This window comes from Rhipicephalus sanguineus, chromosome 2 (genome assembly GCF_013339695.2).
Source record: "Rhipicephalus sanguineus isolate Rsan-2018 chromosome 2, BIME_Rsan_1.4, whole genome shotgun sequence".
Lineage (NCBI taxonomy): Eukaryota > Metazoa > Arthropoda > Arachnida > Ixodida > Ixodidae > Rhipicephalus > Rhipicephalus sanguineus.
This window is the reverse complement of record NC_051177.1, coordinates 227,738,252-227,763,074: the sequence shown is the minus strand read 5'-3', so window position 1 is coordinate 227,763,074 and position 24,823 is coordinate 227,738,252. Positions and strand designations below refer to the sequence as shown.

The 24,823-nt window shown below is 46.5% G+C and overlaps 1 protein-coding gene across 2 annotated transcripts in view; it reads left to right on the top strand.

The window, feature by feature from the left end:
• LOC119384145 (adenylate cyclase type 3) overlaps positions 1-24,823 on the top strand; it is a 778,406-nt gene that overhangs the window by 302,455 nt on the left and 451,128 nt on the right. For both annotated transcript variants that reach the window (XM_037652438.2, XM_037652439.2), the window contains exon 9: positions 16,286-16,402. In XM_037652438.2, the coding sequence (XP_037508366.1) occupies positions 16,286-16,402 (117 nt within the window). The remainder of the gene's footprint in view (positions 1-16,285; positions 16,403-24,823) is intronic.

The following is a 24,823-nucleotide window of genomic DNA, read 5'->3' as shown; positions in this document are numbered from 1 at the left end:
CGACTTCTCTATTGGAAAACCCAGTGCCCTTGTCCCAGTGGTATATATGATTACTGGACCAGTGTGACGCTGGGTACTGGGACGCTGGAACTCTGCACGCTGGACACTGGCGCGTTGCACACTGGGACACCCATTACGGAACGAAATCGGGCTCCTAAACTGTTTTGAAAAAACTGTGGTCATACCCAGATCGTAATTAGGGCTGAAACACGAGCCTTGGGACAAAAGAAAGCTGAACAAAAAAGAAGAGCGAGCGGGAGTAGAACCCACCACCTCGACGCACCGTACCCCCTGAGTCTGACACGTTACCGCTACGCCACACCTACAAGAGGAGAGTCAGCCTTTTTTTTCTTCATGTTGGTCAATTCCACGAAAGATAAAAAAAAGGTGTATACTTGATGTTTCCGATTTTCCTGATAGTTTTGTACGTTGTGCACATATGACTGCACAGCGCGAAATCGCAGTCCGTTTTCAAACAAAAATTTTTTTCAACATATGAAAATTCGACAAGTGTCGCCGGTCGACGATGACCATTTTACGAAGAGTGCGTTTTCGTAAATTCACAACCATGCTGGCAGCTACTGAAATTATATATTACAAATATCTTTCTTTTTAGCGGAAGTCAAATATCTTTCTTTTTAGCGGAAGGAAATAGCTCTTACATTTCATGGAATTCTGAGCGAATTATGTATTTTTAAAAATTCACGAAAAACGCTGAATTTTTGAAAATCAGTCAAATTTCGGACGCTATGGCTACCTCTGTGAACATCTTAGCTTGTTCATATTTGCAGTACGAATAGGCCTTTATGTGAATAATGAACCTCTGCATTCGTATTTCTCTAATAATTTTAAAAGTAGTAAATTTTCATGCTCGAAACACCAAAAAGACAAAAGTGCTCCGCGATTCCAAAATATATAATAAAAAAACCCCAATCTCAATTTTGTTCGAAGTCCCCGAAAATGTTCTCAAAGGACTGCACAATGATATTATGAAAAAAACATGTTGCACCATTTTTATTAGAACAAAAGCAGAAAATGTCAAACATTGTGTTTCCAGAGCGTGGTGGCTACTGCGTAAATGACATCTCTAGTAACAAAAAAATACAGTAACACGTCTTTTGTTTTCTCTGAGCTTCGCTAAACAACATCAATGATCTATTGTTGGAAAGTGGGAACTGTTTTGTAAAGAGACAGATTGTTCCAATTAAATGCATTTGCGTGGTTTGCGACTTCACGCCAGTGTTAGACATCCCTCAGTCCAGAGTAGGCACTTTCAGTTGTAGCCTCCTTTTCTTTTATCAATTCCAATTGAGTATAATTCATATGTTGCATGCTAAAGAACGCATTCCCTCCATGCGTCTCTAATGATGTTGTGCTGTGCCAGAATTGAGAGATTGGTATAAAAGGCAAGGTCTCTTCAGGAATGGAAATGAATTTCTGGAGAGCGGTCGCCAAAAGGTTTGGTTTTTGTTGGCCCTAATGTGTACATTGTGAAACCTGATGTGGTCAATGCAGAGTTCAAAAAGAGTCGATTACGTGAAGATTGGAGGCAGCAGTTCTGACCACGGAGAAAACACGTTTTTTTTGCATTGCATCTGCTTTGCTTTTGATGTCCTTGTGTCTCCTGAAGCAGTGCTGGCAGATCTGGTCTCCCTCTTGAATTCAGCGCGCATCCTGCTTCATGCCCCTCCGTGAAGAGAGACTCGATCCGATATCTTCTAGGCAACAAAAATTCCGCTGCAGCGGAATTTTCTTTTTGTGCACCCTGAGGTAGTCCGTACAAAAAACTCTGTCATGGCTATAACGCCTACACATAGCCACCTTCAGAGCGTAGGACAGTGATCGCACCAAAGTGAAGCACAATTTGGATGCTTAACCTCTATCCCAGGTGGTGTTTGGCTGACAGGCACAGCCGTGCTCATTGCTGTCGTCTGCTCAGGCGGGCGTCTACCGCGCCGCACTTAGCACCTGTCCGCGTAACGCATGCTACTCCGTTGACACGAAGGCGTGTAGTGCGGGCCACTCCGCCTCACGATCCGCACGGTGCAGATCCAGAGACCGGGCGGGAGAGAGACGAGCGGTGAAAAATGTATCGTGTAAGCAACGCAATCGACACCCCAGCATTTTCTTGTGCAGAGCGACAAAGCCTGGCAAACCATGTGTGGCTGTTGTACTTAGGTTGCACTTCAGTACACGCCGTTCACCGCTGTCGCCATTTGCGATTTCTCACATTCTTACAATGCATAATCGACTCAGCTAAACAAATTTCGCGTTTAGCTTCGTTGCTTTTATAAAGCGCAATTACTAAAAAAAAATATCCATGGGAATGAAAATGTCCGTGCTGCCCGTCGACGAGAAATATAAGTGGTGTCGCAAATGCATTTAATTGGAAGGATCTTTTTTTTTACAAAACAGTTTCCACTTTCCGACAATAGATCATTGCTGTTGTTTAGCGAAACTCAGAGAAGAAAAAAGACGTGTTACTGTATTTTCTTGTTACTAGAGATGTCATTTACGCAGTAGCCACCACGCTCTGGAAACACAATGTTTGACATTGTCTGCTTTTGTTCTAATAAAAACGATGCAACATGTCTTTTCATAATATCATTGTGCAATCCTTTAGGAACATTTTGGGGGACTTTGAACAAAATTGAGATTGGGGTTTTTTTATCATAGATTATTGAATCGAGGAGCACTTTTGTCTTTTTGGTGTTGCGAGCATGAAAATTCATTACTTTGAAAATTATTAGAGAAATACGAATGCAGAGGTTCACTATTCACATAAAGGCCTATTCATACTGCAAATATGAACAAGCTAAGATGTTCACAGAGATAGCCATAGCTTCCCAAAATTGACTGATTTTCAAAGATGCAGCTTTTTTCGTGAATTTTTAAATATACATAATTTGCTCAGAATTTCATGAAATGCTAAGAGCTATTTCCTCTTTACTTCTACTTGCGCTAAAAGGAAAGATATTTGTAATATATAGCTTCAGTAGCTGCCAGCATGGCTGCGAATTTACGAAAACGCACTGTTCGTGAAATGGTCGTCGTCAACCGGCGACACTTGTCGAATTTTCCTGTGTTGAAAATATTTTTCATTTGAAAACGAACTGCGATTTCGTGCTGTGCAGTCATATGTGCACAACATAGAAAATTATCAGGAAAATCGGAAACATCAAGTGTACACCTTTTTTTTTATCTTTCGTGGAATCGACCTTTTATAACTACTTCCTGTAGCCAGTGTTCTCATTTTTTCGTTTGTAAACACAGATCTGAGTCTCTTCGTGCTCGCGAGAACCTATTAGAAGATAGTTAATTTGTTATGTGCTGCCTAGGATGGGAACGTCTGTCTGGCACGTTTTGCCGCAAAACATATTAGCGTAACCGCAGATGTGCAAGGGTTGACGCTTGGGCAAGTTGTTGTGGATTCATTTCAAAATGTTAACAGCGCAAGAACGATTAGGAAGAGACGAGACAACAGATGTGTTGTGGCGATGGCACTGACTCGCTAGGCAGTTAGTCATACCTATGTAGAAAATAATGTTTATCTGAACTGCACGCTGAACACTTTAGTTTTAGTCGCCCGTTTGAACATATTTTCCGTCCTTTTTGTTTACGTTCCGCGAAATATACAGCCGCAGTTCAGCCTAGCTTTAATTACTTCCTCCTTGACACTCCCCGTTCATTCCACACAAAAATTTCATTGTCTCCGCATTTCAGTTTCCACATATTTTGATTGCGGTGCATTTTTGCATTTTTTGCCCTCAATAGCGAAAATGTTTGAGTTGTTGTTTCGTATTTATTATTGTGTTTATTCCTTCTGTAATCGCAAATATTATGTGGTATTGCCATGTAGTATCCTTTCTTTTCTTCAGTACGCCGTTATTCGCATTATTTATGAAATAGGTTTCCATGTCACCTTTGTATTTACTAGGACTGTATCTCACAACAACCCTAAACAAATTATGTCACTTCTGTATCAACCATGTCCTATTGAAACTATCCACCTGCTTGAACCTAAGGGTCTGCAGTATGTACTAAATAAAAAAAATAAATAAATAAATAACCGGCTGTTAGGCTTAGAGCTGTACTCCGTGCGCCACGGTCGCTGTGAAGAACGTGAATGTTCAATTACGAAGAATCTAATAACCCCTAAAATGTAGTTTCGATCATAGCTTACTGAAGCGAGGCCATATTTGCACCTTCGATTACACAAATCAGAAGCTAAAAGCGCCGAGATTGAGTGTTACATTGGCTCGCTGTGCCGGTGACGTGCGGGCATGGCGCGGCTTTCAGCATTATGAGCCCATATGGAAGGACTGACTGGTAGAGTAGGTTGATGTTATTATCAGACTAATATACTAATGTCATATAGTGTTGCGAGTGATAAGTTCATTCGATGCAGTTATATGAACTGCATTCACGACACTCAATCACACACTTCAGAGAAAGCGCGCGCGCTCGACAGATGATTGCTTTAGCGTATACGTACCTCCGTCGCTTAACTAAAACTAAAGCTAGATATGTGTTGGACACAGAATAGAATAATATTTTGAAGATATTAGATAAGTTTTTCTTTCGCCTTCTCCTACCCAATACCAAATCTTATATGCATTCCACCCAGCGCGCACAGTTTTTTCCAATGTGCTGCCAGTGTTCCCAGTGCGCGGGCAGAGACTGTACAGCGTGGCAAGTGCGTCCCAGTGCGCTGTAAGACACTGGGCCACTGGGTAAGTACTCCCAGCGTATTTTCTCGCACTTGGCGGCACTGTCCACGCTGTGCAGTCTGTCCCAGTGCCTCCCAGCGCGCTGTAGTACACTCGGACACACTGTACAGCGTTTCCAGTGCTACCTAGTGCGCGGAAATGCGCTGGGAGGCACTGGAAACGCAATTTTTTCCGATAGGGAACGCACAGTCCATGTACCGCCCCTGTGGTGCTGGTGAAAAAGAAGCATGCGTGAAGAGGTTTATAGATTCTAAAAAGACAGGGCGTGCAAACACGGACACAAGAAAGAAGTCAGGACACCACAAACGCCTGTCTTTTTAGAATGAATACCTACGAACTAGCTCAGCTGTTATTATTAAGTTTATTGGTCGCATGTCTGCCGATCGAGAAATTCGCTCGATAAGAAAATTCACTGGAGAGGTTTTTTCCAAGACGGTGTAAGGCCCCTCGTAACGTGGAACGAGCTTCGAGGAGAGTCCCGGAGTTTGGTATGGGACAGATAGCCATACGAGAGACCCTGGAGCATAACTAGGGTCTAGAAGTGAGGTGCTGCGGTTTTATTTCTGGCGTTGCTGCTCTTGGGCGAGGTAAACGTGCGGGCGAGCTGGTGGCACTCTCCGGCTTGTCGAGCAGCTTCGGAGACAGGTGGACACTCGGAAGCATCAGGACGGTAGGGAAGTAGATTGTCGATACCATGTGAAGGCTCGCTTCCGTAAAGGAGAAAGGAAGGCGAAAATCCGGTAGTTGTTTGTATCGCGGTGTTGTATGCCAATGTTACATAAGGGAGAACACGGTCCCAGTTCTGTGGTCAGATGCGACGTACATCGAGAGCATATCACCCAGCGTGCGGTTATACAGTTCAGTGAGCCCGTTAGTCTGCGGGTGGTATGCTGTGGTTGTCCGATGAATGACGTGGCATTCCGAGAGCTGAGCTTTGACGACCTCGGAGAGAAGAGCACGGCCTCTGTCACTACGCAGCTTTCGAGGGGTGCCATGTCGAAGGATAAAATGACGAAAAGGAGGCGACATGCCAAGCTGTAGCGCTCGGCAAAGCGGCAGTTTCGGCGTAGCGTGTCAGGTGGTTGACAGCCACTATAATCCACCGATTTCCATCTGGGGTCCTCGGAAGGGGACCGTAAAGGTCATCGCCGACGCGATGAAATGGCTTGGCAGGGCATGGAATTGGCTGCAATGTGCCAGTCACACGTAAAGGTGTCGATTTGCGTCGCTGGCAGTCAAGACAGCACTGCACGGATTTCCGCCCGAAATTCTACGTGCCACGCCAGTAATAGTGATGGCGAAGGCGTTCGTCAGACTTGAACACCCCGGCGTGGCCACATTGTGAATCGCCATGAAGGGAGGCGCATGCTTGCGATCGTAAGCTGCGCGGAATGACCAGTAGCCACTGGCGGCCACCGGCAGCATAGTTGCGGCGATGAAGCAGTTGATCGCGGATGATGAAATGGAAAGCTTGACGTCGGATAGATTGAGATACAGGAAGGGTGGACGGGTGGATGTGCCAGACAGATAATCAGAGAGATGCGATACACGGTTCACGACGTTGTTCGGTGGCAATGGAGTCGAGGTCGAGAGATGACAAGGGGTGGACGCAAGTGGTTGCGCACGCTGGATCTGGAAGTAAAGGTGAGCGGGAGAGGGCGTCATCGTTAGAGTGCTTGCGTCCGCAGCGGTATACGAGGCGAACGTCGTACTCCTGGATGCGGAGTGCCCATCGTGCTAGGCGGCCAGAAGGGTCCTTCAACGTGACGAGCCAGCAAAGCGCGTGGTGATCGGTGACTAGATCGAACGGGCGGTCGTATAAGTACGGCCGGAACTTTCCAAGCGCCCACGCCAGAGCCAAACGCTCCTTTCAATCACGCTGTAATTAGTTTCGGCTTTCCTCAGCGTGCGACTAGCGTAGGCTACGGCGTATTCTGAGTGGCCGGGCTTTCGTTGAGCGAGGACAGCATCAAGCCCGACCCCGCTGGCGTCTGTGTGTACTTCGGTAGGAGCCGTCGGATCGAAGTGTAATATTTTTATGTTACCACCTGTCATTTATTTTCGTCACACATTCAGGTCACGCAATACCAATTTTGTGTGTATCAAGCTAGCGAGCCGGCCGCGAGCACACCATGAGCGTAGAAAGTATACCGTACCTGACATGCAAATCATCATTTTCACGTTACCAACTCCCATATACGTTCGTCACACAGAAGTGTCTCGTCAAAGCAGTTTGGTATAAATCCATTCAACTGAACGGCCGCGAGCGCGGCGAGACCATGTCATGTAAATCATGTTGTACATGACAAGCGTATCATGATTTTTATGTTAGGACCTGTCACTTATGTTCCTAATACACTTTCGTCACGCCATACCAGTTGTGGTATATATAAAGTTAACGAAGCGGCCGCAAGAGCTCAAGACTGTAGCATGTACATCATGCACTTCATGACATCCATGGTATGACCTGTCATCTGTATTCGTCATACAGTCATGTCATGCCACACTAATTTCGGTATAGATCGCATTAACGAAACCGCCAGGAGAGCACGAAGTCATAGGCGGCTCGATAGATAGATAGATAGATAGATAGATAGATAGATAGATAGATAGATAGATAGATAGATAGATAGATAGATAGATAGATAGATAGATAGATAGATAGATAGATAGATAGATAGATAGATAGATAGATAGATAGATAGATAGATAGATAGATAGATAGATAGATAGATAGATAGATAGATAGATAGATAGATAGATAGATAGATAGATAGATAGATAGATAGATACGTTCAAAGTAGCAGAAGATTGCTAAGAAATGCTTCGTATTCAATGAACTCCGACAACCAAGCGCGTAAATGCCGCGCAGTTCGCATTTTATTATAATGGTGGCACACATGCTTTCGCGTGTCGCAAGGGAAAATTGCCGCTATTTATTTCCTTAGCAGTTAAAGAATAACGGTATGCTTCAATCAGGGCTGTAAAAGCGCACGCAATGCGTAAAACATGCCTTACTCCACGTAAAATCGACACCACGCCGCCGCAGCTTCAGCCGCGCTGGACCAAATGTGGCGACTGCCTGTTAGTCGCAGTAGGGAGAGCATTTCGGCAACGCGTTGCATGAGTCACGTGGTACACGGCGCGGCGCTGCCCTCTCTGAGCGCGGAGTTTGACGGAGATGCCCAGGCCGTTGGCCAGGCGAGCGTGACGGAGACGAGTGACTCTGGCCATCGTATTGACAGTATGCGCTCCCCTTGGTGGAAGTGTTATGTTATTAGGATTGAAGCTCCTTAGGCCCGCACTCCTCGGCGCCGTCGAAGCTCCCTTCTCTTAAGCATCGCTTGAGGTTGCAGTAGCCGGTGATTTAAGGGGAAATGTTTAGGCCTCGAGCGGTCTGGTTCTAGCGCAACAGAAATTCGAGGTTTTTAGGGGCGAAGCTCCTTAAAGCGGCACCCGTTCGTCCCCGTCGTAGTGCGTAACAGTCTTAACGCTAGTACCAGATCTTGACCTCCAAGGTGGTGCCGGTAGGAGATTTCTCCTGTGCGTTGTTGAGCAATAAAAAATTCGCAGCGTGCGCGTTAACTAAAAGCCGAATTCTTCTGTCTCTAATTCCCATTAGCAGCCATTGTTTACCTCCAAGGTAGTGCCTGCTGAGATTTCTCCTGTGCGTGATTAAACAATAAAAATTTTGTTCAAAACTCCGTTGATTGATGAAATAAACCAACGAAAGACGCCAGATGTTTTCTAAAAGCAAAACGAAAAGACGCCAGATGTTTCTAAAGCAAAACGAAAAGACGCCAGCTGCTTAACGAAAGACGCCAGATGTTAACGAAAGAAGCCCACTCATCATCATTCACTCCGTGGATATGCTGTGATGTTTTTTTGGGGGGACTTTTCTTAGCTTCTGAAATTTTCTTGGCTCAGTTTCTTCTGCTTTTTTTGGTGCTGCTGGCATTTCCTCACGAAGAACTATGTACCAACTTGCCCAACAAGCCACCCTAATGAAAAGAAATAAGCTCTGTGCACAACTGGTTATAATGGTCGTCCTCACTTTCACCACCTCTATTGTGGATTCTGAAATGACAACCATCATTCTAGCGCATTACGGGCGCTTTGTCGAAGGTAGTAGCAGACGGTCTCAACACCCGGCGCCGGCGCAAAAAGACAATGAAACGCTGCACGCGCTGAACGCCGCGCGCGCCGTTCCGTCGCCGCCGTCGAAAGTCCCGCCGCATCAACGCTCGCACCCCTCTCGCACCTGTATCCCTCTCTTTGCGTTGCGCGCACCGCACCCTCACTCGCTCAGGCGTCTCCGCCACCGAGCGCAGCAGACGCTCTCACCACCCTACCGCCTGCATGAAAGCGAGCATAGGCGTTTGTGTCCCATTTCTAAAGAGCTTCACTCATCTGGTGTTCGAACACGGAACTGCTAGTTTTCTAAACAGAGTAAAAAGATGGGCTTAGTAAAATATTAGACTTGCTCATACAGTGCGATGGAGTAAGAAAACACTAGGATAGACGCGCACGTTAGTTCCCGTTTGAATTCTAGCGTGCTTGTTGCTGACTAGTAACCATATTTTAGCGCAAAAAAAACCAGACGTAGACACAAGTAAGGAACACATACACAGGACGGGCGCTAGACATCAACTGATTTATTACTACGGACAACATAAAAAGCCAAAAACCGTCGGACATGAGCGCATGCGCACCATCGCACTCCGAGGTGCTTCCTTATACCTGCGTCACCACGTTTTACCACCTTACATGCGCAAGATTTCCTTTCAGATATTCAAGCTCTTTACAAGACAAGGCTATCGACGCAACACTGACACATTTTCTTTCATTCTCACTTATAGCAAACGCTTCTATAATTTCTCGCGTTGCCTGGTCCTTGCCTTTCTTAAGCACACGTGTGGTGGTGAGTTCTGGAGCACAGCCACAGCTGTCAGCTGCCTTAGGGCGGCCCTCGCAAAGTCATGTGACCACCTTGTTGGTCAAAGTTTGCAGCGCCAAGTAGAACGCCTCGAGAGGGCGGGTTTTTCCAAGGAAATCATCAGTTCTGTGGCAGAAGTCCTCCTAAATGAGGCGAAGACTGAAGGGCAGGCTCGATCCAGGCCCTCTGGCAAGCCAAGTGCGTGGCCTGTAGCCTTGCCATACATTCACAGCTTCTCCCATCGGCTAAAGAAGGTGGCAGCAAAATGCGGTGTGTCGGTGGTTTTCTCTGCTCCAGAGAAGCTGGGCCGTATGTGCCCTGTGGTGAATGGTCGCAAAGAAAAAAGTGCGTGCTCCAAAAAGCACGCGACACCGTTTGTACCTTGCGAGACGGGTGTCGTGTACAAGATACCCCTTACTTGTGGCAGATGCTACATAGGACAAACCGGGCGCTGTCTTAATGACAGATTGCGAGAGCACCGTGCGGCAGTTGATGCGCAGGCAGCGGGGGAACATTTGGCGGACCATTGCCGCCGGTGTGGCTGTGCTCCAGAACTCACAACCACACGTGTGCTTAAGAAAGGCAAGGACCAGGCAACGCGAGAAATTATAGAAGCGTTTGCTATAAGTGAGAATGAAAGAAAATGTGTCAGTGTTGCGTCGATAGCCTTGTCTTGTAAAGAGCTTGAATATCTGAAAGGAAATCTTGCGCATGTAAGGTGGTAAAACGTGGTGACGCAGGTATAAGGAAGCACCTCGGAGTGCGATGGTGCGCATGCGCTCATGTCCGACGGTTTTTGGCTTTTTATGTTGTCCGTAGTAATAAATCAGTTGATGTCTAGCGCCCGTCCTGTGTATGTGTTCCTTACTTGTGTCTACGTCTGGTTTTTTTTTGCGCTAAAATATGGTTACTAGTGATTCAAACCAACTAGCCCGCATCACCGCCTTGATTGTTGCTGACGTTCAACCTTCAGGTTGTGCTGGATATTGTGCTTTGTGGTGTTTTCATGCTGCCGTACTGCTCACACTGAGTTTAAAATCTCGCGACCAGCGCACGGGCTGACATGTTGTATTTTCAACAGGGTATGATTTATTTATTGACACTTGCGAATATTCCTCTTCGTGTTATACATTCTTCGTAAGTGCCTCATGAAAATTAAAAGCAGGGCACCAACAATGAAAAAGAATGCGAAGAAAGACGTTTCCGCTGACCTCACGGGGGCATTGATCACAATGACGGGAGCTTTGTTCACTAGAATGGGGACAAAGCTCGCATCAGAAGAGCCGAAACGTCTTTTTTTTTTCGTTTTTTGATGACTGGTGTCCTTCCTTTAATTTTTGTGATATTACTTCCCGACCAGACGTGCTCCCGTCAAACCGCCGGCTTCATTAACCGCGAGAAGTCAACAGCACTGCAACATTGTCAGTGAAGGACTTGATCGAAGGAATACAAGCAAAGTGGGAATAGATGTTCCCTACGAATAGTGTGATGAACGATGCATGGAATGTGGCGTAGAGCAATACCTTTCGCAAAATGAAGGTGCTGATAAAATATTGCCGGCGTGGCCCTGAATGCACATAGTCGCGCAGTCTAGACTACAGGAGCGGCAAGTAGGCACCATCCGCATACGCCTGGCCAGGTGTCTGCCATGGAAGGGGTGAGGAGGAGGGGCAATGTGCCTCTCAGCCCTAGGCCACACACCTTGATTTACCAGACCTAACACCGTATGCTTCATGTTCATGCTTCGTTTTGTTGTTACCGCTAGAGTAAATTCTGCGTAATTGAAGCAGTAATAAAAGCGTGCGCTGTCGGCGCAGAGCACTACGACGTATGGCGAGGATGAAGAAGCAACTGTCTCCGTACGAAGAAGCGGTGCGACAGCAAAGACGACGGCATGTTCATAGAGCATGGGCCCAACAAAGACGTGCCGACTCAGAGTTTCGAGCAAAGGAATCCGAGGCTAAGCGACAGCGAATAGCCGAAGAGCCCGAGTTTCGAGTGAGCGAGGCGGCGTCGCGGCAACGGTATGACAAGTCTAATCGGGAAGAGAGACGTTCGGCCGCCCAGCAACGAAGGGAATCCGACCCTCGCTTGCGAGTCCTGAAAATTTCCGTCTCAGAGAAAGGGTGGCTACAGCCGGAGCTGAGCGATTGTTTACTGGCATCACATTGTCATCGCTATACCACAGCTAGAACAGTATTGAGTAAAAGTGACCCCAAATCAATCAATCAATCAATCAATCAATCAATCAATCAATCAATCAATCAATCAATCAATCAGTCAATCAATCAATCAATCAATCAATCAATCAATCATTTTATTTACTACTTCAGGAAGTAGAGGGCATGGAAAGAAAAACCTCTTGCGAGCTTGGCTAGGCTCCCCAGCTGATTACGGTTCAGCATGCAGTGACGGTATACAAAAAACTGGCCTACATAAGCCAAACACACAGAAAGCATACACTATTCTTGCACATTATCACCAAAAGGAACGCAACAGGTACACGCAATTCAGAGAGAAAAAAATCATGCCATATCCACGAAGTGAACGATAATTGAGGAGCTGGCTCCGAGATAATAGGGTAAAGCATGAATGCTGCGTACAATTCCTCTGTCATATAAAGACGTGACACGTTCGATAGTAGCGATTGTGGTCAGGTTGTTGTCGAACCATAAGCCGTCGTAGACCTTGCAGCTGTGGCCGAACGTGTGGCCGAGGAAATCGCGCTTGAAGCGCGCGTCGGCGCCACTAACTTCAGGTAGCGACCGCTTTTGGCGCTTGGCCGCCGCATCCCGCGCCCGTACCTCTTCGGGCTTCTCTTGCCGCCGCTTCTGCGCTGCTTTGGCTTCGCGGGCCAAAAGATCTCGGAGTCCGCACGATGCTGACGTCTCTCTGCGGCCTCGCAAGCTCTTGCCGCAGGGTCTTGGTGGCGAGCCCGCTTGCTGCCTTGCGAGCCCTCCGCTCCGGCGCCTTGTCTTCTTCGTTCATGATATTAGTATCGCAGCGCACTGACTGACGACTGTCAAAAGAGAGAGGTAGCGCGCAGTTGTGACCCTATAGCGGTCTTCTATCAAACTAGAGCACACGCCGGAGTAGAGCGTGCGCCGCATGCTACAGTTGGCAGTGCAATATGTGCTTTAGCCTCCGTTATTATCATCATCAAGGCACTCGAAGAACAAGAGGAAGTAAACTTCTCTGTCGCGCGAGCTGCGTGCGAGCGTGCGCATGGTACAGTTGGCTATGCTATATGTGCTTTTGCCTGCGTTAATATCATGGTCAAGGCGCTCGAAGAACAAGAGAAGACTTCTCTTTCGCGCGAGCGGCGCCTGTAGCGGTCGCCTCTGGAACTAAGGTTACGGTTACGGCGCGGGACTTCGCCCCATCTTAAGAACCAGGCCAGCCAGCTCCTAGAAAGGAAAAAAAAACATGAGAGATAAGTACGAAACTGACATTTTACATATCAGCTCACGGAAAAAGCATGAAGCGCAGGCCTGGAATAAGAAATATCAAAATCATTTTGCGATAAGAGATTTATTACAGAGGGCAAAGTTATTCTTAGCATCTGGGCCCCGCGATTTGTGCGTGGTGTTCTTGTTTCGTACTTTCTCATGAGCCGTTAGGGATACGAAGAAGAGTATTTGGCGAGCTCTGTCAAACCTGCAAGTATTGGAATATTGTTCTTTATTTCATATTTATATGTAAGAACAAGTTGTAAGTTATAAGTATTAAAAACCGTTGGCATATCGGCAGGCTGGAAGAGCTGTGCAGGAGGATGATGCCTGGCTAAGGTTTAAATGATGCGTAAAGATTTCTTTTGTAGGACGTAGAACTTCTTTAATGCTGTGTGCGTGCCAGTGCCCCATACAGGTTGCAAACAATAAAAAGCAGGGGAAAACGTAGGACACAGCGAAAAGAAGTCGACGGGACAGGCCGGGACTTACAACTGAACAGAAACCCTCCTTTGAAAGGCTTATTTAAACTCAGCGGCAACCACTTTTCGCGAACACTCATGCTTGGCCAAAAACGAAAAATAATCGGAAAACTTAGCTAGAAATAATCGCGTTCAGAAAGTTAATCTCTTTGCCAGATAGATGCACTGACGTGTCACTGACACAATCATTACCCCGTTTCTTGATGTAATTGCCTCTAAAATTTCCCTTTCGTTCCAGAGGCGAAAGGAGGTTTCGTTCTCTTAGTTCCAGAGGCGACCTGTTGCGGTCGCCTCTGGAATTAGGGTTACGGCGCAAGATTTGGCCTCAACTTAGGAACCTGGCGAGCTAGCTCCTAAACCGGTTGCCGTCCAAATCAAACAGCCGTAGTGAAGCCTTGGCGCTTTGCAGTGGGTCGTCCTCTCTAGCACCTTCTAGTGGGTCGCCCTCTTCGGCTCCTTTCGGAGAGAACGCAGCTCGTGCTGAGAGTCGGCCCCGCCTTGACTGCCGCTGTTGTGCATCGTCGCGGAGTGCCCGCCAATAAGAGCCTTAAAATAGCAAATAATTGCCAAGCGGCGAACATCTATGCAGAGCGACTAAAAAAACTGGTGCAGCGCTACGAAAAGCGCTGAGAATTTAGTGGTGACTATGCAGAAGTAGTTTTGTGCTAACTTGACCTGGAAAAGAAAATTTATTTCTTGGGGACCAAAGGGCCCTTACTTTTTGAATATTCTTCTATATATATATATATATATATATATATATATATATATATATATATATATATATATATATATATATATAATGTAGGGCTTAAATGCGGAAGAGTAACTTTGGTTGCCGCAAGGTTATAAGTATATGAGTATATGCGCCTTCATAAAAAACAACGGTATATTTTGTCGACGTTTCGATCGGAGATCCATCTTCGAAGCACGGAAGCTTGAGCGAGTTTGTAGACATCATGGCACAACTCTTGTCCACTCTTTTTCGTCTGTCCCTGTTTTTTAGCGCTTTGAAGTTGTGCCAGGATCGATATTCATCAAGACGATCTTGATGAAGATCGGTCTCCGATCGAAACGTCGACAAAATAAACTGTTGTTTTTTTTATGCAGGTGCATATACTCATATCCTTATATATACCGGGTGTCCCAGCTATCTTTAGCCAAGGGATAAAAAATACAATTTTAGAGGCAGGCGAGTGAAATCAGCTGCAAATTACTGACAGTCACCTTGCGCACTACACACAATTTTTGTTTTGTAGTGAACTAATTTGTTATTTAGGATTATCTAATTAAATTGCTAAATATTGACTGTAGGCAAAAAATGCGGCTTGCAAAGTTCGAGGGCGTCTTCAGGAGCCCCAATTCCATTATTTTCGATAAAGAAAGTCTCACGTATACCATTTTTTCCAAGCTGCAAAGAAAGCCCGCGAAATACAAAAAGAACCACGTGACTAGCGCATTCGCCCGCCACGAGAATGCTGCCCTCAGCCGTGGTTTGAGCGAATGAAATCAGCTGCGGCCGCGACTCGGCGGCTCCGTTGCAGCAGTAGGCCGATAAGTTGACGGTGGTTTCTCAGCCCGCGCTCGCTACAACTTGCACCGTCACGCGCGCCAACTGGCTGACGCGTGCCAAAAAAACCACCGTCGACTTATCGGCCTACCGCTGCAACAGAGCCGGCGAGTCGCGGCCGCCGCTGGTTTTGTTCGCTCGAACCACGGCTGAGGGCAGCATTCTCGTGGCGGGCGAATGCGCTAGTCACGTGGTTCTTTTTGTATTTCGCGGGCTTTCTTTGCAGCTTGGAAAAAATGGTATACGTGAGACTTTCTTTATCGCAGATAATAGAATTGGGGTTTCTGAAGACGCTCTCAAACTTTGCAAACCGCATTTCCTGCCTACAGTCAATATTTAGCAATTTAAATAAATAATCCCAATTGAAGGTAATTACCAAACAAAAAATTGTCTGTAGTGCGCAAGGTGACTGTCAGTAATTTGCTAGTGATTTCACTCGCCTGCCTCTAATATTGTATTTTTAAACCCTTGGCTAAAGATAGCTGGGACACCCGGTATATATATACATATATATTGTAAATGAATGAGAGACAGAGACCGCACCCTTAGTGCGGGCCGGCTGTTCTATTCCGAACTGCTTCTTCCTCTACTTCAGTTTAGCTGCCCGCGCGACAGAGCCTCGCTGCCGCACTTCGCCGTCACACTATATATATATATATATATATATATATATATATATATATATATATATATATATATATATATATGTATGTATGTATAATATAGCCTCGTCAGAAGCAGCAGGACGAGGCACCAAGAAAGAGATGACGAAAACAAGCACGGTTTTCGTCATTTCTTTCTTGATGCCTCGTCGTGCTGCGCAGTTTTTCTGAAGATCCGTACCAACTTGCCAAACTTTCAACCCATATATAGCGTTGGGTTGTGCATAATCAACACTTGCAGCGCGCTGCTCAAACACAAAGAAGTACCTAATGCGACATTGCAGCTCGCGCTCGTCCTGGGTGTGTTCTTTTCATGCGTCATTTGTGGTTGAGCGGCACGCTGCCAGTTTCGAGCTGCTTGCCGTTATTCGTGTGACATTCAAATTTGTTGCTATCGGATTCATTGTTTCGCCCTTGCGGAATAAGCGTGACTTTTTCTTTGACTATCTCTTTCAGGCCCCACCTCGACCCATGAGAGTGGTGTCAACAGCGGTGCAGAGCAGGTCCTGGGCTCGGCTGTTGGTCTCTCTCACGGCGGTGGCGCTCTGGGTGTCACTACACTTAGCTGCAACGGTAAGATCTGCCCTCACGTTTTCCTACTTTGATCGAAACGTACCTATTTCAAGCGGACTTATATTCGTTCACCAACTACGTATTATCACACCTATTTGCAGGACCAGTTGGCTGAAATTACTATGGTGACCTAGATAAACTACAAACTTCACAGTTCGAGCTCTTCAACTCTGTCATGTCCTTAATAACAAAATTAAATTAGATTTCAGTACGCTTGCCTTTCGCACTCTGTTTAGAGCATGCTTTGCACTTATTACTTGTGATCTCTTACCGCGGTGGTATCATTATTTCGGGGCGCTATACTGCTTCACGAGGAAACAAAAACGAAAAAAAACCAGACACATATGTGGGCAAGCTTAACTCTGTTCATTGTTCGGAACGCACGCCGTACTTACACACAAACAAAAGGCTGAAAGACAGATAAAAAAAACACGGTTGATCCCTCCGTCATAGGAATCTGAATAACACAAAAGTAAAGCGTGCCCTTACAGAAGTAACTGATTGCTTACTGTACATTGATGTAAGAGAGTTTGCACAATGTATATTGATGTCTGGCAGCTAATGGCGCCGTTTAACGTGTATGCACCCACTTTGATGATTGGTGGTACATCTCCATCCCGACGACTAACGTCCATGTTAAATGATTAAACAAACCCTTGTGGTAGCTGTAGTAGTTAACGGTGAAAGCGTAATCAGAGAACGAGGTGTGATAGCCAGAAGAGCGTCGCATATTGGAGGCAGAACTTGGTCGCCATCCCACGGCATGTTAAAATGTGATTGAACACCACGGCCGGACTAGAGGGAAACGCAAAGCGCGTCGTGCCGCCCCGGTAACCAGGCCGCGATTTTTCTCGGGGCGAGCGCGTGAGCATGGAACGCGGTGTTACAGCCAGGTGAGGCAGGCATAGAGTTTCCTAAAATTAACTAGAGGGGACTCTGGCGCTGCGATCGTTCAGCTACCATGGGAATGATGGGTAGTACACAAATTTGCCTAGTCTTCGTGCTTGCGGCTTCAAACGTACTTGTGGCTTTGTTTATTGCTGTGTTTTGGCGTTCGTTTCGGATAAAAGAATAGACCGTTGTGAACTTCGTGACCAGATTGGAATTGCTGAGCCTAAAGAAGTTAAAGTGGCGAAGTGAAACTGCTGACTTTTGCTGAACTTTGTTTTTCGACAAAGCGGATGCAGCCGACGCGGAGCCAAACGGAGCCGAAAGTACGAAGTTTAGACAAATTTCTGTACTACCCATCATTCCCATGCTGGCTGAAGCGTCACTAGCGCCATAGACACTAGCGCCAGAGTTCCCTCTAGTAAGTATTGTAGGAAACTCTCTGGAGGCAGGCGCGCGTCGCAGAGCTATTTTAGGTTTGTATTAGCGTGATGCTGAGCGAGGCTGACGCTTTTACGACGCTTGGGCAAAGGTCGCCACCTCGCGGTGTGTTAAGGCATTGACAAAATTCAACTTCTATTGAAAACGCGCCGAATGAGACGGACGCGTAACGCGTTGCAGATGCTAGTCGCGGAGGCCACAGCAATGACGAATTACTTTACCTTACCACTCCCAGAGGTCAACACCACCCAGCCGACCGGGAGAGTGGTAGATATAAAAGGCGCGTTCGTAAAGCCTCCTGAGTCTGTGAGCGTGGCGCAGTGGTTAGCGTGCCCGGCATATGTTTATGCGGACCGAGCGGTCGTGGGTGCGATGCCCGTTGACGGTACCTTTTTTTCTTTGCCATCTGATTGTGTATATTTTTTCGACGTCATTTCCGTGACGGAAATACGTCACTGAAGTTTTGGTGGACCCCGGCATAAAACACTTTCGTGTTAAAAATCGCTGATCCCTCCGTCAAAGGAATCGCTCTAACACGAAAGGTAAACGTATCTTCATAGAAGTAGCTGGTTGTTTATTGTGCATTGACCTACGAGAGCTTGTACAATGTCTATTAGTTTTTGGCAGGCACCGTTTGACGCACGCACGATGACGTGCACCCACGTTGTCGCCTAGTGGCACATCTACATCGCGACGACTAACCTGCATTATTATGATTTAACCGTTGTGGTAGCTGAAGTTGATAACATATACCTGGAGACAGCATATCGTGAATCCCGGGCAAAGATGGAATCAACAAGCGCATAATAAACACTCGTACTCGATATGCACATTTTCAAAGAGTGGTTAATTGAGGAGAGACATGGCATTATGTGTGCTTCCCAGCAATATGGGTAACCTACGCTTGTGCTCATGCATACACTACCGCACCGCGCTTCAGCAACCCGGAAGGCAGAGATTCGTAGCTTGAGCCGCGAAAGCGCGAAGGCGTTGCACGTCCCGTTAGCCGATCTCTCACTCTACAATGGCACGACATTCGCCCGTCGACATCACTGCCTTTCTGCGGCGCTTATTGCAGCAGTTTTATTAGTCGATGCTAGCACTTGAAGCAGTAGGCGGCAGACAAATGGCGTTGGTGAATGTGGAAGCTGCACGACTCCGACAACAAGCCGTGACGGGCTAACACTACAGAACACTGCTAACACGAAGCGAAAGCCAAAGTGCGTCTAGGGCGTCTCCTCGTTGCTCGCGTGGCCAGCTCTCCTTGCTGGCATCGAGACGCTCTAACCATGGCCTCCAAGAATGCGCGCCGGCAGGTTTCTCTGCCAGCGCGCTTTCTCGGAGGCCAGGCTCTAACTGCGTCGTCGCCAAACCCCTCCCTATCGGCGCTCGTTAGTGTCACGACGCAGTACTTCACTCCTACGCTCATAGACGGCGGCACCGCCCCGCCAACAGAGAGCACTGTATGAAATAGAATGTGCAAAAGATATAAGACGTGTTTGTGGAGCCTCGTGCACGTGGTGGTGTTGCGCTTTCAACGATGGTTTTCATATCCGTGACGGAAATACGTCGGTGAAGTCTTCGTGGACCCCGGCAAAAAACGCTTTCGTGTTAAAAATGCTCAGAATAAATGAAGTTGAGCTGTGCTAAACTTCATTAAAAGTGATACGTCTGGGTTAAAGTAATGCTCGTATATGAAATTGAAAGCTGGGTTTTCTAGAGCTACAGAAAAAGAGCTGACGAACTTTATGTGGTAATTTCATATCTTAGATTTCTTGTCATTTTGGTGCCCCTAAAGTTGTTATTACAGACCGAGGAACTGCATATACAGCCGATTTGACGCAGTCCATAATGAAGCTTACCCAGCACCTCCACCAGAGTTGTAACGAACAATTCAGGTAGTCTACTGAAAACTATTTATTGAGGGCTAACTTATCAAAAAACAAGAAGCGGCTCCTCACTTCTTCCTCTCTTTCCTGGTCACAATCTCACGCGATCCGATCGCATGCGGCGAAGGCGCCGTTGTCCGCTGGGAGGGCGCGCGTAGTTGAAAGACTGTTTCATGGTTGGCGTCAGTATAAGCTCTTTCTATCAGCGGTGCAACTATCTGAGCTCGCTGACCAAAACACTTCGTAAACTATCCTCAGGTATTTTTCTATTGACCAGCGGTCTTTCGGCAACGGCAGATGGCGAATAAATGTTGGCAGTAGTTTGCGAGTCACATTACCGCCTTTCTTCCCGCGAGCACTGCGAAGGTGTTCGCTATCTGGGGACATACGCGATACTGACGCGTCCGCCTCACTGGCTCATCTCTATCGTAACCTGCGGCAGAGATACCTCGGAGTGAAGGAGGTTGGATGGAGGGCAGCTTTTGAACCACGGTGTGGTTATTTTCACCACACACTGTACGACAAATTCTGTACGACAAATGTGTAGACTAGGGGTGTGCGAATAGTGAAATTTCATCTCGAATCGAATTCGAATCGAATAATGCCAAATAGTGGCCGAAAATATCGAATATCGAATCGAATATCGACTAGTATCGAAACGTGCGCCGCCAGTTACGACAAGACAAAAGAAATCAAGGAAGCTACGGAAGCTATGCTTGTTCGGGAGTCCTTTTTTTTCAGATTTTATGGGCGTGCATCCATGTTGATGGAAGATCCACCAGTCTTGTTCGACATTCCATCTCGTTGGACATTCCGTCTCGGTTGGACATTCAGTCTCGTTGGACATACAGTCTCGTTCGACATTCCGTCTCGGTTGGACATTGAGTCTCGTTGGACATTCAGTCTCGGTTGGACATTCCGTCTCGTTGGACAATCCGTCCCGGTCACAAATTTCGCTTTTCCGTTTTCGTTCCACGCATGCCAATATTTGCTGTGAAAGTTTTCCGAATGTGCCCTAACATTTGCGACGTGCGTGAAAGTTCCTTTCGTCGTGATAGGACGTGGCGCTGAGACTGCGTATTACGCGCGGCGCGTAATACTGCTGGATACCTAGTCGTATACAAATGGCTGGGATATATATATATATATATATATATATATATATATATATATATATATATATATATGTGTGTGTGTGTGTGTGTGTGTGTGTGTGTGTGTGTAGAAAGAGAGAGAGAGAGAGAGAAAGCGCAAAGACACAAGGGAATAAAATAAGGACACAAGGATTTGGACGCAAATAGATGTATTTAAAAATAAGAAAAATATTTAAAAACTCCCTTTTGCACACGTTTGGTCCTGTTCGTATAACTTGATGCCTCTTGAACCAATCTAGTTGATAGTTTGCGCTTTTCATGCCTTTGTTTTGTGCGTCCTCCCTAAAAATATGTACCTGTAACTTTAGCACAGTTTAACAATTATGCAAAACCAAATAGCCCGGTACCTCACCTTGTTGAGTAATCGATTAGCTTTCAGTTTTTTTCGCCGTAATCCGTTAGTTTTTTTTTTAAGTAATTGTAATCGCTGACGTTCTTTCACTGTAATGCGTACAAGTGTGTTCCCGACCCAGTTTGTTTTTACTTGAGTTTAACAGCACTAATATCGACGTCATTGGAAGAGTAATAGAAAAGCTCGTGTTCAGGCTGGTTCTGGAAAGTTCTCAAGCGATTTTAAACATCATAAAAACGGTTTTATTGTCGCCAACGATTACCTGTATGCTGTGTTGTAATGAAAAATTTTTTGCAAAACGCGAGCAAGATTGAGCATTTCGCAGCGAATGGCCTGATGCTCTCTTGACTGGCCCGGTGCAGCGGAGCTGTAGGTCACCGCTCATTGCACGTCACTCTAGTGTGGTGTGATGTGACTAAAACTTTCGTTACGCTTCCTACACAGTGACGTCGGTGTCAGTCGCGCTAGCGATGGGTCTCGATCGCGAGAATGAGCATTTATACAGATTAGGAAGTGAATTAAAATATATTCTAAACGTTTACTGCGTGCAATACCTCGTGCTGATCGTCCTTGCTTACAGAGAAAGCCTACAGCAGGCTTTTTATAGCCTCAAAATTTGGTGACACCACCTCTTTAACGGCATGGTCTTTCCTAGACCGGCCTGCGGTTCTCTTGTAGTCGAAATGCCATGACATGTTTCCATCAAGGTAGTCAAAACTAAAACTGATATCCCACAGTCAGCATGCTTCATAATCATTTCGTGGTTCTCGCACGTAAAACCCAAGAATTTAATTTTAAAGGAAAATTTTCTCCCCAGCTTCTACGACCCACATTCTTTAAGAGAAAAGCATTGTTCTAGGGGCTCGTAGAAAGCCAACAATGAAGCCAAGGAGAGCATAGGTACGTTATTTGTCGTTGTTTTTTAACTGTAGTGTAATTAATATGACCTCAGTTGAAAAGACTTAAATGGCACGAGAAAGCGCACTTTCTTTAGGTGGGATTCGAACCCACAATTTTCGCATTACGCGCCTGAGAGGGCGCTCCCTCGTCCACTCTGTTGGGTATTTACGTGAGCTTGATCCCTGGGAGGGTTAGAAAGCGCAAATCGTCGCCGTAATTATAAGGTTGCGGGTTCGGATTCCACCGACGGAAAGGGTGCTTTTTCGTCCACTTGGATTCCTTTCAATATGGGTTATAATTATTACATTGCAGTTAAAAGAGCCACTAATAATGTCCCTATTGTTTTATTTCGCTGAATTGGCTGTTGGTTTTCTAACAAATAACTGAGTCTCTCGAACTATTCTTCTTTCGCACTTTCATAGCAAGGGCTTCGTCCTGCCTCGTGACGCTTTCTGGCAAAAAGAGTGTTTCACACTCCCTGCCTTAGCTACGAGTGGCGCTGGTAACACTCTCAGGGTCTAAACGCACATAGATGCCGCTCGACGTTGACGAGGGAGCGCCCTCTCTCGTCATCCTTTAAGGGGTTGTGATGACCGATTTATGACAGAGATAAATAGGAACAGCAGAGTATGAAAACAAACAAAATAAAGCAATACAGTAACATTTTCAACATACATACGAAAACTAAAAATAGATAATAGAAATAAAACTAGCAAAAGTTGAAATTATGACAAATGCAGTAAAGCGAATACGAAAACAGAAACGTACGACGCCCGACACCACAGTCGATATTTGCAAAACACACACAAAAAAATGCTGCCTTGCATTAGGCTATCTTAACCACATGAATGAGTTGTCTGAGAAATTTTAAAGTATGGCGCGTTTATCTCATCTAAATTGGACATTCCGTCCCGTTGGACATTCAGTCTCGTTGGACATTCCGTCTCGGTTGGACGTTCCGTCTGGTTGGACATTCCGTCTCGGTTGGACATTCAGTCTCGTTGGACTTATTAGACATGAACGTTTGAGTGTGGTGGGGTCGCGCGGAGACCCAGGGGGCCTGGGAGTCCTGAATTCCCTTGCAATAAAGTTTTTTCGACTCGACTCTCTTCTCTCGGCTTCTGCTTTTGATTTCTCGACTCGTTGGCGTCTTGTTCTGCGCCGTTCCTGTTTCTTGTTTCTCCCCTCACTGCTTTTTAAAATGGCGTCTGCGGTTCCCCCGCTGTCATCTCTGTCTACGCCCGGTGACCGTCCGATACCTTGGGCTGACTGGAAGATAATTTTCCAGACGTATGCGGACGCTGCCGGTGAGGACGCCAGCAAGCCCGAGCGGCGCGAAGCCCTTTTGCTTAACGCATTAGGCCACGCCGGGCTGAAACTCTTGCACACCTTGAACGCCGCCAACGCGTCACCGATGACACCGTCATCGGATGTTTTCAAGGACGCCTCGTGTGATTACATCGCACGTTTGAAATTCCAAGAATGACGACAACTGCCGGGGCAGCCAGTCGCCGATTTCATCTCAAGCCTGCGATCTCTCGCCGCGTCGTGCGGGTTCGGTGCGCTATGGCGATACGGCATCAACTTCTCACTGGCATAGATCCTCAAAATGTTGGTTGCCGACCTCTGAGAAAAGGTTCTTCTATTTCGTTAACAGACTCCGTCGCGCGGGAGCTCGTTCGCTCACAATTGGAGCAGTTCGCTGGGCATTCGCTGCAGCAGCAGCAGCAGCAGCAGCTTTCCGCTGCGGGGACACAAGGCGCGCGTTCTTTGTTCCGCGGGTCACGCCAGTGTGGCGGCCCGTCTTCATCGTTTCGGCGCGGCGGTCAACATGGCCGTCCGCCTGCACAGTTTTTCCGCGGCGGTCAACGTGGCGGACCCTCCGCTTCGCGGGGGCGAGGAAGCCGTCAAGATGCCGATCCCGTGCCGCCAAATTCACCTTTTCAAGAACACAAAGCTTTTAGCTCCCGTCAGCAGTGTCCGTCGCAGCTTTCGACGGCACATTGTTTCCGCTGCGGATCTACTCGCCACTTAGAGAATTTGCACAGTGTCCCGCGCGGAACCGCACTTGTTTGGCGTGCGGCAAAATCGGACATTTTGAGTCAGTATGCAACTCTCGTTCTCCAAATCTTCCTAAGGCAGTCCCTTCGTCTGCTCCTTCGAGCACCGGAAAGACCAATACGGTCACTGTTTTAAATGTGGATGGTCTCCACACAGTGTCCGAGCCCTGCATCGTAGCTTCAGTGGGCAATGTGCCCTTGTCTTTTTGGCGGATACTGGTGCCTCAGTTTCCTTAATCAGCGCCGCTGACTTTTATAGTCATTTTTCCGGCATTCGGCTGTCACCTTCTTACATCGTTTTGCAAACATATTCTAAGGAAACAATTGATAATTTCGGTTTTTTTCTGCACAGGTCTCATATCGCAGTCTCACTGCATATATCAAACCAAATCAAATCAACTGTATTCATCTTTCGAAGAAACGAAAGATAGGAACTGTCACAAAAAGCTACTACAGTGAGTAGCTTCACGAGGTGACAGCGCCTCCTTGATAGGACAGCAGCAGGCAGTGAACAGGAGAAACAATAATATCATGAAACAGATGGCAAAGGTACACGAGAGTTATTGATACATGTTAGCGGCAACTGCAGAACACTGGTATAACAGGATATCACGAAGAAAAAAGAAACAAAGTGTGAAATAGTGTTAGCTAGCTGAAGAAAACAGCATTCAAAAAGAAAGGAAACGAAAAAAAAAACAACGAAATAATATAACATAGATACCCATCGCGAACATTGA